Here is a 21,833-nt window from a genome sequence, read left to right on the forward strand (position 1 = left end):
CAGATTTAGCACCAATTTTTCATTTTTTTCAAGGAAATTTAAAAAAAACAAAAACACTTTTCTTTCATGGGACCTTTACAGTTTTGTTCCAATAATTTTTATTAGACTTTTACCTTTAACTGGGAAGGAAAAGAAAAACAGGAAAGGAAGGGGAGGGAATAAAATAAGGAAAGAAAATAAACCCCTAACGGTAGGGAAAAAAGAGCAGGATTACATACGTGTGTAACTTCACATATTTGCGGTAACATTTTAGGCAATATGCTTATATTAATAAACAAAATGTAGTAATCTGGCACTCAGTAAGAAAATAGCACCTGCTCTGTAAGGGTTCCTTAGTATGACCCGTAACAACAAGTATATAAATCGTAGTACCTATACACGATATGCTCTAAAGTACTAAATTATGAAATATGTGTGGGGTTTAAGGGAAAATTTCATTCCAACGTGCCCATTTCCTGTTGAACCTCCTCAGATTGCCGGTGACTCTAGCAAACTTGCCCTCGTAGGACCTATGGAGCATAAGATTATCTATGATATTTTGTAGGGTTGGAACTTCTTCTGATTTCCATTTAGAGGCCAACAAATTTTTAGTGACGAGAAAAAGGTGGGTGACTAACGGCCTGAGACTAGATTGGATCTTAGAGATTTCTAATGAAAGAAGAGTCAGTTGGGGAGAGAGTACGAGAATTTTCCCAATAATCTCAGAAACCAAGTCTCCAACCCTCTTCCATAGGTGAGTGATTTTTGGGCAACTCCAGAACACATGAAGCAAATGACCCACCTGACCGCAATTCCTCCAGCAATTTGGAGATTGTTTTGCGTCAATATGGTGGACTCTATCTGGTGTGAAGTACCATCTGGTCATGGTTTTGAAGAACGATTCTTTTAGAGGCATGGAGATTGTTGCTTCATATGCGTTGGAGATTGCTTCTTCCCACTCCTCTACTTGAAAATTTATGTGGAGATCTTTCTCCCATCTAATCATAGAGGGTGTTTTTTCCATGTCAGTGTCGTTGTTGAAGCAATCATAAATGTATTTGTGGCTCCAGAAAATAGGATGCCCTATGTTGGAGAGCAAATTTATTGCTGCAGTGGAAAAGTATGGCTTCCTCTCCAGAAATGAATGTGTAAACTCCTTGATAATTTGGAATTCTGTGAAGGAATTTGGAGGGACTTTAAATTTGGTTTTTAATGAGGAAAAGGAAACAAAGTTCTCCCCGTCGTGAATGTCTTTGAGGAATTTAATTCCTGAGTCAGCCCAGATGGAGCTAATTGATTGGTTGAAAAATGATGCTATAAGTTTAATTGGAATATTGGCTAAGGCGAGGATTCTTTGGGGGCCTCTTTTAGGTTTTGAAAATCTATCCCAGGCCGAACATGTTGCAGAGAGAACTGGGTGTGTTACGAATTGAAATCTTTTTATATTCATGATTTAATCAAGGATGATAACTTTTGGTGATCTGTCCGAGTTCAACGATGTCTCCAGGTCCACCCAAATAGGTAACTCCCCCTCCGACCACCAGTGGACTGATTGCCTTATAAGAGTAGCATTATAGTATGCCGTAATGTTAGAGATGCTAAGGCCTCCTCTAGATTTACAGTTTTGACCTGACTTTGGGGAGGCCTATATATTGGAAACCCCCCTAAAGTGATACCATTTTAAAGAAAACACCCCTCAACATATTCACAACTGCGGTCAGGTTTTTATTTTTTTTTTTATTTACCCTTACCAGGTGCTTTTCAGGAATAAACGCAAAGTGCAATGACTAAATAAATGTATTTTTACCACCTAAATGTTGCTGACATCTGATCAGGCCTCCATAGCTGGCAGACTGTAAGGCCATTACTCGGCCTTGGACTCATGTCATGGCAACATCAAGACCACACAATCCCGATCTAAGGGAGTTAATGGGGGTAAAGAGGGAGCCACCGTACTTTTTTAAAGGGAACCTGTCAGCCCCTCAGGCGTTTGTAACTAAAAGAGCCACCTTGTGCAGCACTAATGCTGCATTCTGTCAAGGTGGCTCTTTTAGTTCTGGTCCCTGCCAATGCTGCAATATTCGCTTTTATAATGTGCCCCTCATACCTCGAATTTGTAACCCATCAGGGGATGTAATTCTCTTACATCCAAGGTCAGTAAAAAAATACATATTGGTTACTAGCTTAGCTCAGTGATCCTGCTGGGGAATCTGTTCCGGATGCTTATAGTTCCCCTCGCAACACAATCTTGGCGTACAGATGGCCTGCCATGGCAGCTGGGTGCCTTCAGACATCTTGATCACTTCCATCTTAAAAGGGTGAACAATGTTACATTTTAATCAATAGATCTTGGAATAATAAGTTCCACCATTGGATCCCGTCCATGTGGGGTGGGCCCCTATGACCATGGACGGGATAGTACGTCCAGCGCGATCGGCGGCGCTCACGGGGGGAGCGCCGCCGATCGCGGCCGGGTGTCAGCTGCCTATCGCAGCTGACATCCGGCACTATGTGCCAGGAGCGGTCACGGACCGCCCCCGGCACATTAACCCCCGGCACACCGCGATCAAAGATGATCGCGATGTGCCGGCGGTACAGGGAAGCTTCCCGCAGGGAGGGGGCTCCCTGCGGGCTTCCCTGAGCCCCCCGCAGCAACGCGATGTGATCGCGTTGCTGCGAGGGTCTCACCTCCCTCCCTCCTCCCTCCAGCCCCGGATCCAAGATGGCCGCGGATCCGGGTCCTGCAGGGAGGGAGGTGGCTTCACAGAGCCTGCTCAGAGCAGGCACTGTGAAGGCTGCAGCGCTGCATGTCAGATCAGTGATCTGACAGAGTGCTGTGCAAACTGTCAGATCACTGATCTGTGATGTCCCCCCCTGGGACAAAGTAAAAAAGTAAAAAAAAAAAAAATTCAAATGTGTAAAAAAAAAATTAAAAAAAATATTCCAAAATAATGAAAAAAAAAAAAAATATTATTCCCATAAATACATTTCTTTATCTAAATAAAAAAAAAAAACAATAAAAGTACACATATTTAGTATTGCCGCGTCCGTAACGGCCCGACCTATAAAACTGGCCCACTAGTTAACCCCTTCAGTAAACACCGTAGGAAAAAAAAAAAAAAAAAACGAGGCAAAAAACAACGCTTTAGTATCATACCGCCGAACAAAAAGTGGAATAACACGCGATCAAAAAGACAGATATAAATAACCATGGTACCGCTGAAAACGTCATCTTGTCCCACAAAAAACGAGCCGCCATACAGCATCATCAGCAAAAAAATAAAAAAGTTATAGTCCTGAGAATAAAGCGATGCCAAAATAATTATTTTTTCTATAAAATAGTTTTTATCGTATAAAAGCGCCAAAACATAAAAAAATGATATAAGTGAGGTGTCGCTGTAATCGTACTGACCCGAAGAATAAAACTGCTTTATCAATTTTACCAAACGCGGAACGGTATAAACGCCTCCCCCAAAAGAAATTCATGAATAGCTGGTTTTTGGTCATTCTGCCTCACAAAAATCGGAATAAAAAGCGATCAAAAAATGTCACGTGCCCGAAAATGTTACCAATAAAAACGTCAACTCGTCCCGCAAAAAACAAGACCTCACATGACTCTGTGGACCAAAATATAGAAAAATTATAGCTCTCAAAATGTGGTAACGCAAAAAATATTTTTTGCAATAAAAAGCGTCTTTCAGTGTGTGACGGCTGCCAATCATAAAAATCCGCTAAAAAACCCGCTATAAAAAACAGGATTTTTGGTTGCTTACCGTAAAATCTGTTTCTTGGAGCCTCCATTGGGGGACACAGGAACCATGGGTGTATGCTGCTGCCACTAGGAGGCTGACACTATGCAAATAAAAAAGTTAGCTCCTCCTCTGCAGTGTACACCCCACCGACTGGCATTATACGCTTCAGTTAGTGAGAAAGCAGTAGGAAATAAACCACAAGGTTGAAAAATCATAACCACAAATTTGAGAACTGTAAACGTGAGAACAGTCATAGGACCTAGAACAACAGAAACTGAGAAACATTGGGAGGGAGCTGTGTCCCCCAATGGAGGCTCCAAGAAACAGATTTTACGGTAAGCAACCAAAAATCCTGTTTTCTTTATCGCCTCTCATTGGGGGACACAGGAACCATGGGACGTCCCAAAGCAGTCCCTAGGGCGGGAAAACAGACTTCCATCAGGTCAGAAGACTCACCACTGCCGCCTGCAAGATCCTTCTGCCAAGGCTGGCGTCCGCCGAAGCGTAGGTATGGACCTCGTAAAATTTGGCGAACGTGTGGATGGAAGACCAAGTTGCCGCTTTGCAAAGCTGTAGGGCGGAAGCCCTGTGGTGCAAACCCAGGAGGCGCCAACTGCCCGGGTAGAGTGAGCCTTGATCCCAGGAGGGAGCACTCTGTTCTTGACCCGGTAAGCCTCCCGAATTGCCGTTCTGATCCAGCGAGCAACAGTCGCCTTAGAAGCCAGGTGGCCTCTGCGCGGGCCATCAGGAATGACGAAAAGAGAATCAGTCTTCCGGAAAGTGGACGTTCTATCCAGGTAGATCCTCACTGCCCTGGCAAGGTCCAGCTTGTTCAACGATCGCTCCCGAAGATGAGTGGGAGCTGGACAAAAGAAAGGTAGAACGATGTCCTTATTGAGGTGGAAGGTGGAAAACCACCTTAGGAAGGAAAGGCGAAGGCCTGAGGACCACCTTGTCCTGGTGGATGACCAAGAACGGAGGACGGCAAGACAGGGCCGTCAACTCGGCGGATAGAAGTGATGGCCACAAGAAAGGCCACCTTCCAAGAAAGGACTGACAGAGGAATCTCCCTGAGGGGCTCAAAGGGAGAAACCCTCAGAACGTCCAGTACCAGGTTTAAATCCCATGAATCCACAGGGGCCCTGTACGGAGGGACAGCGTGGGCCACTCCTGAAGGAAGATCTTAACCTGTGGTCGGGAAGCTAAAGACCTGAAAAAGGATGGAAAACGCAGAGACCTGGCCCTTCAGGAAGCTAAGAGCCAGACCCGAATCCAGTCCTGCCTGAAGGAAGGCCAAAATGGAAGGCAGGGAAAAGGACATAGAAGAAATGCGGTTGGACTCGCACCAACGGAAGTAAGCTTTCCAGGTACGATAGTAGAACCTGGAAGACGAAGACTTCCGAGCCTGAATCATGGTGTGAATCACCCGGTCTGAAAGGCTGGACACTCTTAGAACTGTGCTCTCAACAGCCAAGCTGCTAAACTGAGCGACCGAGAACTCGGGTGGCAGATCGGCCCCTGAGACAGCAGATCGGGCCTGTCTGGAAGGCGCCAGGGAGCGTCCGCATGAAGATTGACGAGCTCCGCGAACCAAGCTCTCCTGGGCCAATCCGGGGCGATCAGAATGACCGGCATCTCTTCCGCTATGATCTTCTTCAACAGTTTGGGAAGTAATGAAAGGTGTGGGAACAGGTAGGGAGGCCCGAACTGTGACCAAGGAAAGGCCAGATCGTAGACGCCCACTGCAAGAGGAACGCGAGACCTGGAGACGAACTGAGGGACCTTCCTGTTCGTAGGAGAGACCGTGAGGGCCACATCTGGAGTCCCCCATCGAAGACAAATCTGATGGAAGACTACGTGGTGCAAAGACCATTCTCCTGCCGCGAGGCCCTCGCGGCTGAGGAAGTCGGCGGCCCAATTGTCCACGCCGGGGATATGCACCACGGATATCACCGGAACTGTTGCTTCTGCCCAGAGGAGGATCCTGGATACCCCGGCCAGGGCCAAGGAGCTCAGAGTCCCCCTGAGAATCCTTTCCCAGAAACGGAGGGACAGAAAAATGGCCCGAATCCCGAGGAGATTGATCGGTACAGATGACTCCTGCGCCGACCAATGGCCCTGAACAGTCAGGTGGCGAAATACCGCACCCCAGCCGAGCAGGCAGGCGTCCGTTGTCACCACCTGCCAGTGAACTGGAAGGAAGAACCTGCCCTGGGAGATGAGGGGTGACGTCGGGCACCACTTGAGAGACCGCTTGACCCGGAGAGAGTGTCGGATAGGACGATCCAGGGAGAAGACCGACCTGTCCCACTGAGACAGAATGACTTGCTGAAGGAATCGTGAATGAATTGGGCGAAGGGAGTCGCTTCCAATGTCACTACCATCCTCCCCATAACCTTCATGGCTGGACGGGAGGAGGGAGGCCGATGACCCTGGAGCAAGCGTATGTCCCAACGAAGGATGGATCTCTTGTCTTCGGGAAGAAAGACTTTGGTCTGACGAGTGTCGAAGAGCATGCCCAGAAAGATGATGCGCTGATAAGGAATAAGGCAGGACTTCAATCGGTTGACCAGTCACCCGAAACGGGCTAGGTGTGTCGAGAACGATGGATAGGCTCTCGTGAGAAAAGGATGGAGCCTTGATGAGGATGTCGTCGAGGTATGGAAACAGAACCAGGCCTCTGACCCCAAGAAAACCATCAGCGCTGCCATGATCTTCGTGAAAACTCTTGGAGCGGTTGCAAGATTGAACGGCAGGGCGACGAACTGAAAGTGGTCCTGGAGCACCGCAAAGCGCAGGAGTCGGTGATGTCCCGGGAATATCGGGACATGGAGGTAGGTGTCGTGAATATCTATGGGACACAGAAATTCCTGAGCCTCCATGGAAGCAATTACTGAATGAAGGGATTCCATCCTGAAGAGCTTCAGACGAACTCTCCTGTTCAGTAGCTTGAGATCCAGAATGGGACGCACCTTGCCGTTTTTTTTTTTTTTTTTTTTGGGTACCACAAAAAAAGGTTTGAATAGAAACCTGTGAACCGTTCTTTTTCTGGAACGGGAACGATTACCCCGGCTTTGAGGAGAGAAGCGATGGGTGCGAAGAAGCCCGGAACTAGAGCGGAGTCTCTTGGAGGTCGGGATTCGAAGAAGCGATCCCGGGGAAGTGAAACGAACTCTATCTTGTATCCCAAGGATACAACTTCCCTGACCCACTGAGGAGATCCAGACGTCCCTGAAGAAGAGGAGACGGCCGCCCAGCCTGGGAGGTGGGTTGGGGTCTTGCCGAGAGTCATGCCGAGGTGGACCTTCCAGTCCCGGGTCTGGAGGATCTACCCTGGGAGTAGCGAGGACACCAGGAAGGAGTGGGCCTAAAGGATACTGTCCTCTCCTGACGTGCCTGTGACCTCTGTCGTCTAGGGGGAGGACGACGAGGTTTGGCCTGGGGAAAACAGAACTTGTGCCCCCCGGTGACGTTCTTGATGATTTGGTCGAGCATAGAACCAAAGAAACGAGACCCCTGAAAAGGCAGGCTGCTAAGGGACTTTTTAGAAGACAAATCCGCCTGCCAGGCCTTAAGCCAAAACGGTCCGGCGGATGGCAACCGCGTTGCTGGATGCCTGAGCCGCACAAGACGCGGCATCCAGGGAGGCGGAGACCAGATATTCACCTGCGTGAGAAATCTGATTGGCAAGTTCCGCCAGCTGTCCGGGTGGAGCCCCGTCCAGAATGCCCTGACGGAGTTGTTTGGCCCACTTGGATGTGGATTTTGAAACCCAAGTGGAAGCAAAAGCCGGGCAAAGACTAGCTGAGGCCGCTTCAAATGCTGACTTCGCGAAAGATTCTATGACTATCGTTAGAATCCTTCAGAGATGCTCCGCTGGACAGTGGAAGGACTGTGCTGGTGGACAGTCTGTAAACCGGAGGATCCACCGAAGGGGAAACCGTCCGATTAGTGGTGAGCTCCGGGGAAAAGGGGGGTACAAAACGCCAAGTCGCTTTCCTCTCTGAAAGCGTCTGGTCGGGTTCTCCCTTTCTCTGGTCATAATCACCTCGAACTCCGGGTGAGGAGAGAAGAACTTGGAAGGTGGTTTAGCCCGTCTGAAGTAAACCGCCTGATCTGCGGGTTCCATAGCGGACTCCTTGATGCCACAGGTTTGATTTATTGCTCCAATGAGATTCTGAACCATATCCCTCATGGTAGCGATTTGGTTAGAATACAGCTCCGAAGTATCCTCTGAGGGCGCATCGGAGAACGCCTCGCCTGACTCAGGAGAGGAGGCCGGGGGGAGGTCGACCGCAGAGAAGGACCGTGTGGTGAGATGGAGCGTGAAGCGGACTCAGACCGGCGTTCCTGTCTGGACCTTTTGCGGCCTATAATGGAGGGCTCGGACAGAGCTTCCTGCGACCCGCTGGCTACTGCGGGGGTCTGCAGGGGTAAATCGGTCCAGCACGGACACCAGAGTGTGAGACACCCGTGTCAGATCCGCCACCGATTGTGACAGAGGAAAAACCCAGCCAGGGCGTCGCTCTCGAGCGGAGCAGCCGGGGGATCCAGGGCGGTGGACACAATCGGGTTGCTGCAGGAGTAGGAAGACGAGAGTGGCCCCCTTTTGCTCGAGTGGTTAGGGGACGGGGGGGGGGGGGGGGGGGGTTCAGAGGGGAGTGACGGTCTGCAGTGCAGAGCTACTCACAGTAGATGAAAAACGGAATCCGGAGGACGCTGCTCGGCTTGATGATCGGCCTCCGGTAAGAAGAAGTCCTGTAGGCAGGAGGGCTCCTGCTGCAAATTGGACCGAACTGCGGATGTGACCGCGGTATGGGCTCCAGAGAAGAGAGGACTCGTGCATGTAAAAGGAGTCCCAAGATGGCGCCGGTGGGCGGAGAGAAGGCGGGCCGTAGTGAAAATGTCGGGCGGGAGAAAAGCCCGCCCGATGAGAGAAGAAAGGGGGCGGAGTCCGGCACCGGAAGTAGGCCTGGGCAGAAGCCGGGGCCTAAATTAGATAGGTGACCGGAGAGGGAGCCTTACAGGTCGCGGAGTATGTAAGCGGCCGGCAGCTGAGCGGCCGCACACCGCAGCCGGAGCAGCGCCACCGAAGGTGACAGGATGAACGGCCGCAGACCGCGGCAGGAGGAGCACAGCTGCAGGGACCCGAAGCGATGCGGCGGCTTGGCAAAGCTGCCGCACTGAAGAAAAGAGTGAAGCGCCGCATACAGCGGCCGGAGCCGGGCAGCCGCAGGCGGTGCGGCGGCCAGAGAAGGCCGCGCTGGAGCAAGGTGGTCGCTGATAGAGCGGCCGGAACAGCGCGGACACATAGAAGAAGCGGCACGGTAGTTGTAAAGGAGTCCCTGGTTTTGCCCGTCTGCAGTCGCGCCGGAACAGGGGACAGGGCGGCCGCCGCCAGGGAAGCGGTGCGGCGGCCAGAGAGGGCCGCATTGGTGCAAAGTGGCCGCTGTTAGAGCGGCCGGAACAGCGCTGTCACGTAGTCAGAAAAGGCAGCCGCGCCGTGCGGCGGCTGAAAGAGATCCGAAGGGACCCAATGCTCGTCAAGGGAAAAAGCTTTACCTCTGCCTTGCAGGTAAGATGTGAAATAAGGCACCCCCGTTTGTGGATCTAGAAGGGAAAATACTCACCTCAAACATCCCACGTCGGTACTAACCTGCAAGGTATGAGACGTCCAGGGAGCTGATGGACGTCCTCGTCTCCGCAACCGACAGGCTCTGGTGGGCGAGTGAGTGGGGGACGGATGCAGGACCGGACTTCTGAGCACGCTTGTGTGCTAGGATCTTGGTCCTGCTGAGGGATCTATGAGGATACGGGGTGGCAGTACACACCGTACTCATAGTCCGCATGGTGGGACTACAGGTGTGACTGTTCACCCTGTATCCCTCCGGAAAACCTGAAAAGAAACGGCGCACATTGAGGTAGATAAGGGTCTAATGAAAGACCCGTGTCCACCTCCTACTGACACTAAGCTAAACTGAAGCGTATAATGCCAGTCGGTGGGGTGTACACTGCAGAGGAGGAGCTAACTTTTTTATTTGCATAGTGTCAGCCTCCTAGTGGCAGCAGCATACACCCATGGTTCCTGTGTCCCCCAATGAGAGGCGATAAAGAAATAAAACATACCCCCCTTCATCACCCCCTTAGTTAGGGAAAAATTAAAAAAATGTATTTATTTCCATTTTCCCATTAGGGCTAGGGTTAGAGTTAGGGCTAGGGTTAGGGTTAGGGCTAGGGTTAGGGCTAGGGCTACAGTTTGGGTTGGGGCTAAAGTTACAGTTAGGGTTTAGATTACATTTACGGTTGGGAATAGGGTTGGGATTAGGGGTGTGTCAGGGTTAGAGGTGTGGTTAGGGTTACTGTTGGGATTAGGGTTAGGGATGTGTTTGGATTAGGGTTTCAATTATAATTGGGGGGTTTCCACTGTTTAGGTACATCAGGGGCTCTCCAAACGCGACATGGCGTCCGATCTCAATTCCAGCCAATTCTGCGTTGAAAAAGTAAAACAGTGCTTCTTCCCTTCCGAGCTCTCCCGTGTGCCCAAACAGGGGTTTACCCCAACATGTGGGGTATCAGCGTACTCAGGACAAATAGGACAACAACTTTTGGGGTCCAATTTCTCCTGTTACCCTTGGGAAAATACAAAACTCGGGGCTAAAACATATTTTTTGTGGGAAAAAAAAGGATTTTTTATTTTCACGGCTCTGCGTTATAAACTGTAGTGAAACACTTGGGGGTTCAAAGTTCTCACAACACATCGAGATTAGTTCCCTGGGGGGTCTAGTTTCCATTATGGGGTCACTTGTGGGGGGTTTCTACTGTTTAGGTACATTAGGGGTTCTGCAAACGCAATGTGACGTCTGCAGACCATTCCATCTAAGTCTGCATTCCAAATGGCGCTCCTTCCCTTCCGAGCTCTGCCATGCGCTCAAACGGTGGTTTCCCCCAACATACGGGGTATCAGCGTACTCAGAACAAATTGGACAACAACTTTTGGGGTCGAATTTCTCCTCTTACCCTCGGAAAAATACAAAACTGGGGGCTAAAAAATAATTTTGGGGGGAAAGTTTTTTTTTTTTAATTTTCACGGCTCTGCGTTACAAACTGTAGTTAAACACTTGGGGGTTCAAAGCTATCACAACACATCTAGATGAGTTCCTTAGGGGGTCTAGTTTCCAAAATGGTGTCACTTGTGGGAGGTTTCTACTGTTTAGGTACATTAGGGGCTCTGCAAATGCAATGTGACACCTGCAGACCATTCCATCTAAGTCCTCATTCCAAATGGAGCTCCTTCCCTTCCGAGCCCTCCCATGCGCCCAAACAGTGGTTCCCCCCCACATATGGGGTATCAGCGCACTCAGGACAAATTGGACAACAAATTGTGGGGTCGAATTTCTCCTGTTACCCTCGGGAAAATACAAAAAACTGGGGGCTAAAAAATAATTTTTGTGGGAAAAAATTTTTGTTTTATTTTTACGGCTCTCCATTATAAACTTCTGTGAAGCCCTTGGTGGGTCAAAGCGCTCAGCACACATCTAGATAAGTTCCTAAGGGGGTCTACTTTCCAAAATGGTGTCACTTGTGGGGGGTTTCTACTGTTTAGGTACATTAGGGGCTCTGCAAACGCAATGTGACACCTGCAGACCATTCCATCTAAGTCTGCATTCAAATGGCACTCCTTCCCTTCTGAGCCCTCCCATGTGCCCAAACAGTGGTTCCCCCCCACATATGGTGTATCATCGCACTCAGGACAAATTGGGCAACAACTTTTGGGGTCCAATTTCTTCTCTCACCCTTGGGAAAATAAAAAATTGGGGGCAAAAAGATAATTTTTGTGAAAAAATATGATTTTTTATTTTTACGGTTCTACATTATAAACTTCTGTGAAGCACTTGGTGGGTCAAAGTGCTCACCACACCTCTAGATAAGTTCCTTAGGGGGTCTACTTTCCAAAATGGTGTCACTTGTGGGGGGTTTCAATGTTTAGCCACATCAGGGGCTCTCCAAACAAAACATGGCGTCCCATCTCAATTCCAGTCAATTTTGCATTGAAAAGTCAAATGGCACTCCTTCGCTTCCGAGCTCTGCCATGCGCCCAAACAGTGGTTTACCCCCACATGTGGGGTATTGGCATACTCAGGACAAATTGTACAACAATGTTTGGGGTCCATTTTCTCCTGTTACCCTTGGTAAAATAAAACAAATTGGAGCTGAATTAATTTTTTTGTGAAAAAAAGTTAAATGTTCATTTTTATTTAAACATTCAAAAAATTCCTGTGAAGCACCAGAAGGGTTAATAAACTTCTTGAATATGGTTTTGAGCACCTTGAGGGGTGTAGTTTTTAGAATGGTGTCACACTTGGGTATTTTCTATCATATAGACCCCTCAAAATGACTTCAAATGAGATGTGGTCCCTAAAATAAAATGGTGTTGTAGAAATGAGAAATTGCTGATCAACTTTTAACCCTTATAACTCCCTAACAAAAAAAAATTTTGGTTCCAAAATTGTGCTGATGTAAAGTAGACATGTGGGAAATGTTACTTATTAAGTATTTTGTGTGACATATCTCTGTGATTTAATTGCATAAAAATTCAAAGTTGGAAAATTGCAAAATTTTCATAATTTTTGCCAAATTTCCGTTTTTTTCACAAATAAACGCAGGTACTATCAAAGAATTTTTACCATTGTCATGAAGTACAATATGTCACGAGAAAACAATGTCAGAATCACCAGGATCCATTGAAGCGTTCCAGAGTTATAACCTCATAAAGGGACAGTGGTCAGAATTGTAAAAATTGGCCCGGTCATTAACGTGCAAACCACCCTTGGGGGTAAAGGGGTTAAATATAATGTTCCTGTGCTGAGATAATCTTATAAATGTGTCCCTGCTGTGTACTGGCTGTGTCTGCCCGGCAGGAACATGGTCTGATCATACCACAGCTCCTAGACAGGGGAGGAAGCAAAAGAGAGTATACAGACAGGACAGCACAGCTGATTCTTTCTGTGAGGTAAAACATTTCCCTGCTTGTTTGTAAATAATATTTTACCTCCAAATAAAAAAAAAAAAACATGTCTATAGTCTCTTCCTTCCTCCCCTGCCCAGGAGCTGTGGTACGATCAGACCATGTCTCTGTACGGTCAGACACAAACATTACACAGTACACAGCAGGGACACATTTATAAGATTATCTCAGCACAGGGACATTTTTATGAACACATCAAATTTAACTTATTAATCCAAGATCTATTGAACAAAGCAGGGCTGTGGAGTCTGAGTCGTGAAGCCAGCGTCCATTTTGGCGGAGTCAGTGCTGTGGTCATTTATCAGGATTCAGGACTACCGAGGAGTCGGAGGTTTGGTTTCCGAACCACAGCCCTGGAATAAAGAATAGTTTGTGAGAAAACCTGCTAAAGGCTCCAGTGAAGCCCAGCCTCATCGGACACTCATCTTTATCATATACTGGAATACGTTGGTGTTGCATTGTATCGAACAAGTCATCAAGCAGTCGCAGAAAGTGATTACAGAGACCGCAGATCTATCTCCTTTTTCCTGTTTGGCTGCTGTCACACACTAAAAAGGCAATTTGTTTTTTTTTGCAAAAACAAGGTTTCAGCATTGCCATATTTGAGAGCTACAATTATTCAATGTTGTTGCCAACAGCCATGTAGTTTTAGAGGCACGAGTTGACTTTTTTATTGGTACCATTTCTGGTCATATAACATTTTTTAATCACTTTATTTTCAGATTTTTGGGAGGCAGAATGAATCAAAACCAGAAATTCGGGAACTTTTTTGATGCCATTCCGCAGCTTTATTCTTGGGGTCATTACGATTACAGTGATACCACATCTATAACCTTTTTTTATGTTTTGGCCCTTTTACACAAGAAAATCTATTTTACAGAAAAAATAATTTTTGATATATTCTGAGAGCTATGGCTTTTTTATTTCTCTGGTGATGGCGACTTGTTTTTGGCGGGACAAGAAGAAGTTTTCAGTGCGACCGTTTTTATTCACATTCGTCTTTAGGATAATGTTTTATTCCACTTTTTGTTAGGCAGTATGATGAAAAAACATTTTTTTTTTGCCTTATTTATTTTTTCCACTGTGTTCACTGATGAGCTTAACTAGTTGACAGTTTTATAAGTAGGGTCATTCAGGATGCGGAGACCCCAAATATGTACTTTTTTTTGTTTAATTTTCTTTTTTGCATAATACATATGTATGGGTATAATTTTTATTTTGTGATTTTTTTTTTTTTTTTTTTTTTCCTCGGTCCTTCTGTGGCACTTAAACTGTTATCACTCTCTGATGGTTGGTATAATGCAATACCATGCACCAGCTTTATACCTGTCAGTGACGCAAGCCTCTAAGGGTATGTGCACACGTCAGGATTGCATCAGGATTTTGTCAGGATTTTTCATCAGTATTTGTAGCCAAAACCAGGAGTGGGTGATAAATGCGGAAGTGGTGCATATGTTTCTATTATACTTTTCCTCTAATTGTTCCACTCCTGGTTTTGGCTACAAATACTGATGTAAAATACTGACAAAATCCTGATGCAATCCTGACGTGTGCACATACCCTAAGACCATCCTCTGAGCAGGGTCCATCAGGCTTCCTGTAGTTGGGTGACGCAGGGGTCGCCATGACAACCTCAGGATATCAAAACAATGATCGGGCCCTTGCAATGATAATTTTCATCATCACGATTGAGCTCCCTCCCTCTTCCAGCCTCCCAAATGTTGAGATCGATCGTGGTATTTAGGGGATTAAACAACTGAGGGCTATAAGGGCAACTCCGTGGCTGAGTCGGGTCTCTGCTATCATGTAAGCAAAACTCCCAGCAGCGATTGTGCAGGCACAGCTCCTGTGCCCGCATGATAGCAATGATTTTTAAATTTTAGAGCTTACAGCTTGTTGTCTTGGTCACCGGCCACCCAACCTGGTCTGGATCCAGCCACTTCTCACATGCTGTAGAGGCAAAGCAGCCTCTGTTAGTAGATTGGGAGAACTCAGTTAGTTCAGAGGAGTGACCATGCTTTCGGTCTGAACAGTCAATCTTTAAGGGTGCACTGCTCTCGGCAAAGCAGGAAGCCAGCAGCAGTGCGCTCCTGAATAACCCCTTTCAGGGGTTAACCCCTTCACGACATGCGCTGTACTATTACTGCGCATGCCGTGTCACCCCCTTTGATGTGGGCTCCGGCGGTGAGCCCACATCAAAGTCGCAACATGTCAGCTGTTTTGTACAGCTGACATCTGCGCGCAATAGCGGCGGGTGAAATCGCTATTCACCCGCCGCTATTAACCTGTTAAATACCGCTGTCAAACGCAGACAGCGGCATTTAACCGGTGCTTCCGGGCGGGCGGCCAGAAATGATGTCATCGCCGACCCCGTCACATGATGGGGGGTCGGCGATGCATCAGGAAGGTAACCATAGAGGTCCTTGAGCCCTCTATGGTTACTGATGCCGGCCTGCTGTGAGCGTCCCCCTGTGGTCAGCGCTCACAGCACACCTGCATTTCAGCTACATAGCAGCGATCTGATGATCGCTGCTATGTAGCAGAGCCGATCAGGCTACGCCAGCTTCTAGCCTCCCATGGATGCTATTGAAGCATGGCACAAGTAAAAAAAAAAATGTTTTTAAAAATATGAAAAAAAATATAAAAAATATAAAAGTTTAAATCACCCCCCTTTCGCCCCATCCTAAATAAAACAATTTAAAAAAAAACCTACACGTATTTGGTATCGCCGCGTTCAGAATCGCCCGATCAATAAAAAAAAAGCATTAACCTGATCGCTAAACAGCGTAGCGAGAAAAAAAATCCGAAACGCCAGAATTACGTTTTTTTGGTCGCCGTGACATTGCATTAAAATGCAATAACGGGCGATCAAAAGAACGTATCTGCACCGAAATGGTATTATTAAAATCGTCAGCTCAGCACGCAAAACTTAAGCCCTCATCCGACCCCAGATAACGAAAAAACAGGATTTTTGGTTGCTTACCGTAAAATCTGTTTTTTGAAGCCTCCATTGGGGGACACAGAAACCATGGGTGTATGCTGCTGCCACTAGGAGGCTGACACTATGCAAATAAAAAAGTTAGCTCCTCCTCTGCAGTGTACACCCCACCGACTGGCATTATACTCTTCAGTTAGTGCGAAAGCAGTAGGAGATAATGAACAAGGTTGAAAAACCATAACCACAAACTTGAGAACTGTAAACGTGAGAACAGTCATAGAACAGATAACAACAGAAACATTGGGAGGGAGCTGTGTCCCCCAATGGAGGCTTCAAGAAACAGATTTTACGGTAAGCAACCAAAAATCCTGTTTTCTTTATCGCCTCTCATTGGGGGACACAGGAACCATGGGACGTCCCAAAGCAGTCCCACGGGCGGGAAAAACAGACTTCCATCAGGTCAGAGGACTCACCACTGCCGCCTGCAAGATCCTTCTGCCTAGGCTGGCGTCCGCCGAAGCGTAGGTATGGACCTTGTAGAATTTGGCGAACGTGTGGATGGAAGACCAAGTTGCCGCTTTGCAAAGCTGTAGGGCGGAAGCCCTGTGGTGCACCGCCCAGGAGGCGCCGACTGCCCGGGTAGAGTGAGCCTTAATCCCAGGAGGGGGCACTCTGTTCTTGACCAGGTAAGCCTCCAAAATTGCCATTCTGATCCAGCGAGCAATAGTCGCTTTAGAAGCCGGTTGGCCTCTGCGCGTGCCATCAGGAATGACGAAAAAGGAATCCGTCTTCCGGAAAGTGGACGTTCTGTCCAGATAGATCCTCACTGCCCTGACAAGGTCCAGCTTGTTCAACGATCGCTCCAGAGGATGAGTCGGAGCTGGACAAAAGGAAGGTAGAACGATGTCCTCGTTGAGGTGGAAGGTGGAAACCACCTTAGGAAGAAAAGAAGGTGGGGGCCGGAAGACCACCTTGTCCTGGTGAATGACCAAAAACGGAGGACGGCAAGACAGGGCCGCCAGCTCGGAAACGCGGCGAATTGACGTGATGGCCACAAGAAAGGCCACCTTCCACGATAAAACTGATAGAGGAATCTCCCTAAGAGGTTCAAAGGGAGAAACCTTCAGAACGTCCAGTACCAGGTTTAAGTCCCATGCCTCCACAGGGGCCCTGTACGGCGGGACGGTGTGGGCTACCCCTTGAAAGAAGGTCTTAACCTGTGGCCGAGAGGCCAAGGTCTTCTGAAAGAGGATGGAAAGTGCAGAGACCTGACCCTTCAGGGAACTAAGAGCCAGGCCCGAATCCAGTCCTGCCTGAAAGAAGGCCAAAAGAGAAGGCAGGGAAAAAACCATAGGCGGAACGCGGTTGGACTCGCACCAACGGAAGTAGGCCTTCCAGGTGCGGTAGTAGATCCTGGAAGACGAAGGTTTCCGAGCCCGAATCATGAAAGGAGGCTGGGAGCCCCTAACAAGACCCCCCCTATAAAAGATGTGGGATGGGAATGGGGGAAATACTCACCTAAAACATCCCACACCAATACTAACCTGACAAGAAAGGGTATGAGACGTCCAGGGAGCTGATGGACGTCCTCGTCTCCTCCAAACCGACAGGCTCTGGTGGGCGAGTGGGTGGGGGACGGAGCCAGGACCGGACTTCTAAGCACGCTTGTGTGCTAGGATCTTGGTCCTGGAGAGGGATCTATGAGGATACGGGGTGGCAGTACACACCGTACTCATAGTCCGCTTGTGGGAATACAGGTGTGACTGCTCACCCTGTATCCCGCCGGAAAAACCTGAAAAGAAACGACGCACATTGAGGTAGATAAGGGTCTAATGAAAGACCCGTGTCCACCTCCTACTGACACTAAGCTAAACTGAAGAGTATAATGCCAGTCGGTGGGGTGTACACTGCAGAGGAGGAGCTAACTTTTTTATTTGCATAGTGTCAGCCTCCTGGTGGCAGCAGCATACACCCATGGTTCCTGTGTCCCCCAATGAGAGGCGCTTCGGGTATCGGAAAATGGCACTTTTTTTTTTTTAAAGCAAAGTTTTGAATTTTTTTTCACCACTTGGATAAAAAATAACCTAGCCATGTTAGATGTCTATGAACTCGTAATGACCTAGAGAATCACAATGGCAGGTTAGTTTTAGCATTTAATGAACCTAGCAAAAAAGCCAAACAAAAAACAAGTGTGGGATTGCACTTTTTTTGCAATTTCACTGCACTTGGAATTTTTTTCCCCATTTTCTAGTAAAAGACATGGAAAAAAACAAAAACCAATGGTGTCGTTCAAAAGTACAACTCGTCCCGCAAAAAAATAAGCCCTCACATGACCATATTGACGGAAAAATAAAAAAGTTATGGCTCTGGGAAGGAGGGGAGTGAAAAACGCACACGGAAAAACGAAAAAGGGCCGCGGCTTGAAGGGGTTAAGGTACGGTCAAAAACGAAAATATACAAGAAATGAAACAAAGTGAGAGAGGGTTGGCTGAATTAAAAAAAGAAGGGTTTACTAGGCATTTTCAATTCTTTGTGGCGACGGAGAGAAGCAGAAGGTGTCTTATACAGATTTACTCACAAACTTCAGCATGTTCCAATCAAACACATAGTCGTAGGAAAACCCTTGACGGTGGAAGAGATTCCTGAATAGCTGCCTTAAGTACGAGTAGTCCGGCTTATCATCAAAGCGTAGAGACCGACAGAAGTTCAGGTAGGTGGCAAACTCCGCTAAAAAAGGAGAAAAAAAATTATTTAAAATTACCATTTTTTTGAAACTAGGAGAACAGCATCCTGTAAAGAGGAGAACTGAGCCACATTTTCCACGGACGACTGTACATATAATTTAGCTAAAAAATCAAGGTGCCTGCAAATATGGGATACATCCAAGATCGGAGATGGAAATCTGCAGTAACGGCAAAGGTTCTGAAGATCCACTACAATAAGTAACAAGCAGGACATCAAGGCTGGAGCAACGCCGGGGATTGCCAGGTCATACTGGCCATCCTGGATTATCCTTTTAACAGGCTGATGTTTGGCACTTTTTAAGAATACCCAATACATGTTTATGAGCAGCCATCATGGGTAACACAGGCTTACATAGAGGAAAGAATGGTAGATGTGAAATCAGCACCACAGTTGCATCATTATGCAGATTTTTTTTACCGGACAGTAAAGGGGATTTTGAAAATCTCATTTACTTGTATTGCACTGGAATGCACTGGAATTGCGCTGCAGATTTTGTGTGAAATCCAGATTACAAATCTACATCAGGTGAACATGGCCTAACTCTAGGCCCTCTTAAAATGGCAAGATTAAAAGGGTGGTCCTGTTATATCACAACTACAGGAGCTGAGGTTTTAGATTATTAATCCCTGACTAGTGCACGGAGCCTGGTTACTTACATGGATAGCTTTTACACAGGAGCTCTATGGGTGTAGACATCTTCTTCTCACTTATGCGCTCGTACTTTTGTCGTTTGGTCGCCGCTTTCAGTCCTTGCCATGGCAGTGAACCCAGATTGAAATACATCAGTACGTAGCCCAATGACTCCAGATCATCCCGCCGAGATTGCTCTGTAGGGACAGGTAAACATTTAGAATACTAAAAAACTGCTGCATGGTACCAAGTGCAGATCTCCTGGCATGACATTGGCTTCAGAGCTGATGTGACCATGTCGTGCGAGTGCTGACGATGGTGCAGGAGTAGAGTACAAGCGCCTTATTTTTACACTGGGCTTCCCATTTCTGTGGTTTTTATTGCCTCCTTTGTTAGCTTTAAGTAATGAACGTGCAGTGTGTACAATAAAATACCTACTGGTCGCCGTCCTCTGCCGTTTCCAGCACTGCACTATGCTCCCTTCTCCACCATCACGTTGCAGCGTTTTTTCCTGCTGGCTCGCACAGTGGACCATTATTTCTAATCAATGTTAGTTGATTAGAGTCTTAGTCTCGTAGACTTACATTGAGAAAGTGGCTTTTTATCCACACACAAAACGCTGTGTAAGCCAGCTGGGCACAACATGCTGCAGAGGAATCGGAGTCGTGCTGGAAACGGCAGACGACAGTGACTTGTAAGTATTTTAATGCACTCACTGGGCATCCAATACAGATAGTAACAAATGGTAAAATAAAAAACCCAAAGTGCTGGAGGGGTACTTTAAAAAGGGGTTGTTCACGTAGATAATCTTTTAAATCTGTTATTACACAAACAATTGTCATATATTCACATAATGACTGGATCAGTGGGGTCTCAAGTGGCCAGACCCAAAGAAAAGGAGTCCCAAAGTGCATTGAGAATAAAAAGTGTTAGTGCACATGGGCTCCCATAGACAGTGAAGAGCAATGGTCATGCATGCCCACAAGAAAACACAGGTCCTTCATTGTTCTGCACACTGGTTTCTCTCTATTATTACACCTGACTAAACATTAATGGATAAATTGATAACTAGGTGTTACCCACTACCCTGACACTGCATACGGAAACCTTTACTTATAACTTCATTGTTCCTCTCCTCTCCGACTGTCAGTTACTATAGAAGTGACCGGCTCCCACCAAGTCACCCACGCCGGAAGGTGAGAATATCACGGTTTTTAATTTTTTTAAATTATTTTTAACATTGTATCTTTTTACTATTGATACTGCATAGGCAGCATCAATAGTAAAAAGGTGGTCACACTTGTCAAACACTGCTTGACAAGTGTGACCAGCCTGTCAACCAGTTTTCCAAGCGATGCTTGGAAAACGCTAGCATTCTGCAAGCTAATTACGCTTGGAAAACGCTAGCGTTTAGCGGGAATAAGCATGCCAATTCCGCATGCGTTTTACCCCTGGCAGGGAGTTGTATAGTGTTTGACGAGTGTGACCAACTTTTTACTATTGATGCTGGCTATGCAGCATCAATAGTAAAAAGATAATGTTAAAAACAATTTAAAAAATCGTGATATTCTCACCTTCCCGATCCTCGTGGTGATGCTCCCGGCAACTCCCATTCTCAATGATGCCTCGCAACAATAACCCCAGATGACGTGGCATCTCACGAAACTGCTACGTCATCCAGTTAATTCGTGCAATGCATCCCTCGGAACGGGAGCTGGCGGGAGCATCGCTAAGGCCTGGACTGGATCCGGGGGCTGCCAGAAGGTGAATATATAACTTTTTTTTTTTCTTTAAACACAGGATATGGTTCCCAGGGCCTGGAGGAGAGTCTCCTCTCCTCCACCCTGGGTACCATCCGCACATGATCCGCTTACTTTGAGCATGGTGGGCATAGCCCCATTTGGAAATTAAGCGGATCAGTGCATTCCTATGTGTGCGGAATCGCCGCAATTCTGCACAAAGAACGAACATGCGTTTTTTTCCGGAATGCGTTTCCAATGTGGAAAAAAACGCAGCATGTGCACAAAAAAATGCAGAAAGCATGAAATGATGGGATGCTTATGTAAGCGTTTTTTCTGCGGAAAACGGCAGAAAGAAAAAAGGAAAAAAGCGCTAAAAATCCTGAAAGTGTGCACATAGCCTTAGTGTAAAAAAAAGTACTGTGTGGATAATATTTCAGAACTCTCACTCAATTTGTTGGAACTGTAAAATGCGGTGTTTCTTCCACGTGAACAAATGCACAGGAGAAAAAAAAAATGCATAAAAAAAAATGCAGCATGTAAAACAGGCCTTTAGTCTCCAAAGGAATACTTGCTTGCTGATTGTATGTTTAAGGACCCTAAGGTTGGGTACCCGGCTGTTAGACATTTAGCCCATTGCTGACACAGGATTCACTAGTATGTTGTATGGTGGATACATGCTGTTGGTGCAGGCTGTGTTACACAAAAAAAAAAAAAAATGAAAATAAAAACCCATTGAGACAACTCTCACCACCTGCTACCACTAAAAAAATAGTAAGAAGAAGCAACAACAAAACCTCGTTTGTATCCAATACAGTAAAAAAATAAAATAAAAAAATCGACAACTGACCAAGTTAATAAAACAAGCCTTCACACAGATCCATCTTCGAGAAGAGAAATGGTATCTTAAAAAAATGACATTTTTTGTATTCTGCAGTTACAATTTTTCTCATCATTTTTACCGCAAAATGAATTCTGTAGAAAAAAAAATTTTTCTTTTTTCTTTTCCCACCATTTCAAATGTA

At 46.8% G+C, this 21,833-nt stretch overlaps 1 protein-coding gene across 3 annotated transcripts in view; it reads right to left on the reverse strand.

Moving 5' to 3' along the window:
* The window catches only part of CSNK1D (casein kinase 1 delta), a 76,976-nt gene that overhangs the window by 32,481 nt on the left and 22,662 nt on the right, over positions 1-21,833 (reverse strand). For all 3 annotated transcript variants that reach the window (XM_069752493.1, XM_069752491.1, XM_069752492.1), the window contains exons 5-6: positions 19,096-19,266; positions 18,273-18,421 (exon numbers count right to left, since the gene is read on the reverse strand). In XM_069752493.1, the coding sequence (XP_069608594.1) occupies positions 18,273-18,421; positions 19,096-19,266 (320 nt within the window). The remainder of the gene's footprint in view (positions 1-18,272; positions 18,422-19,095; positions 19,267-21,833) is intronic.

Source organism: Ranitomeya imitator, chromosome 2 (genome assembly GCF_032444005.1).
Source record: "Ranitomeya imitator isolate aRanImi1 chromosome 2, aRanImi1.pri, whole genome shotgun sequence".
NCBI classification, from domain to species: domain Eukaryota; kingdom Metazoa; phylum Chordata; class Amphibia; order Anura; family Dendrobatidae; genus Ranitomeya; species Ranitomeya imitator.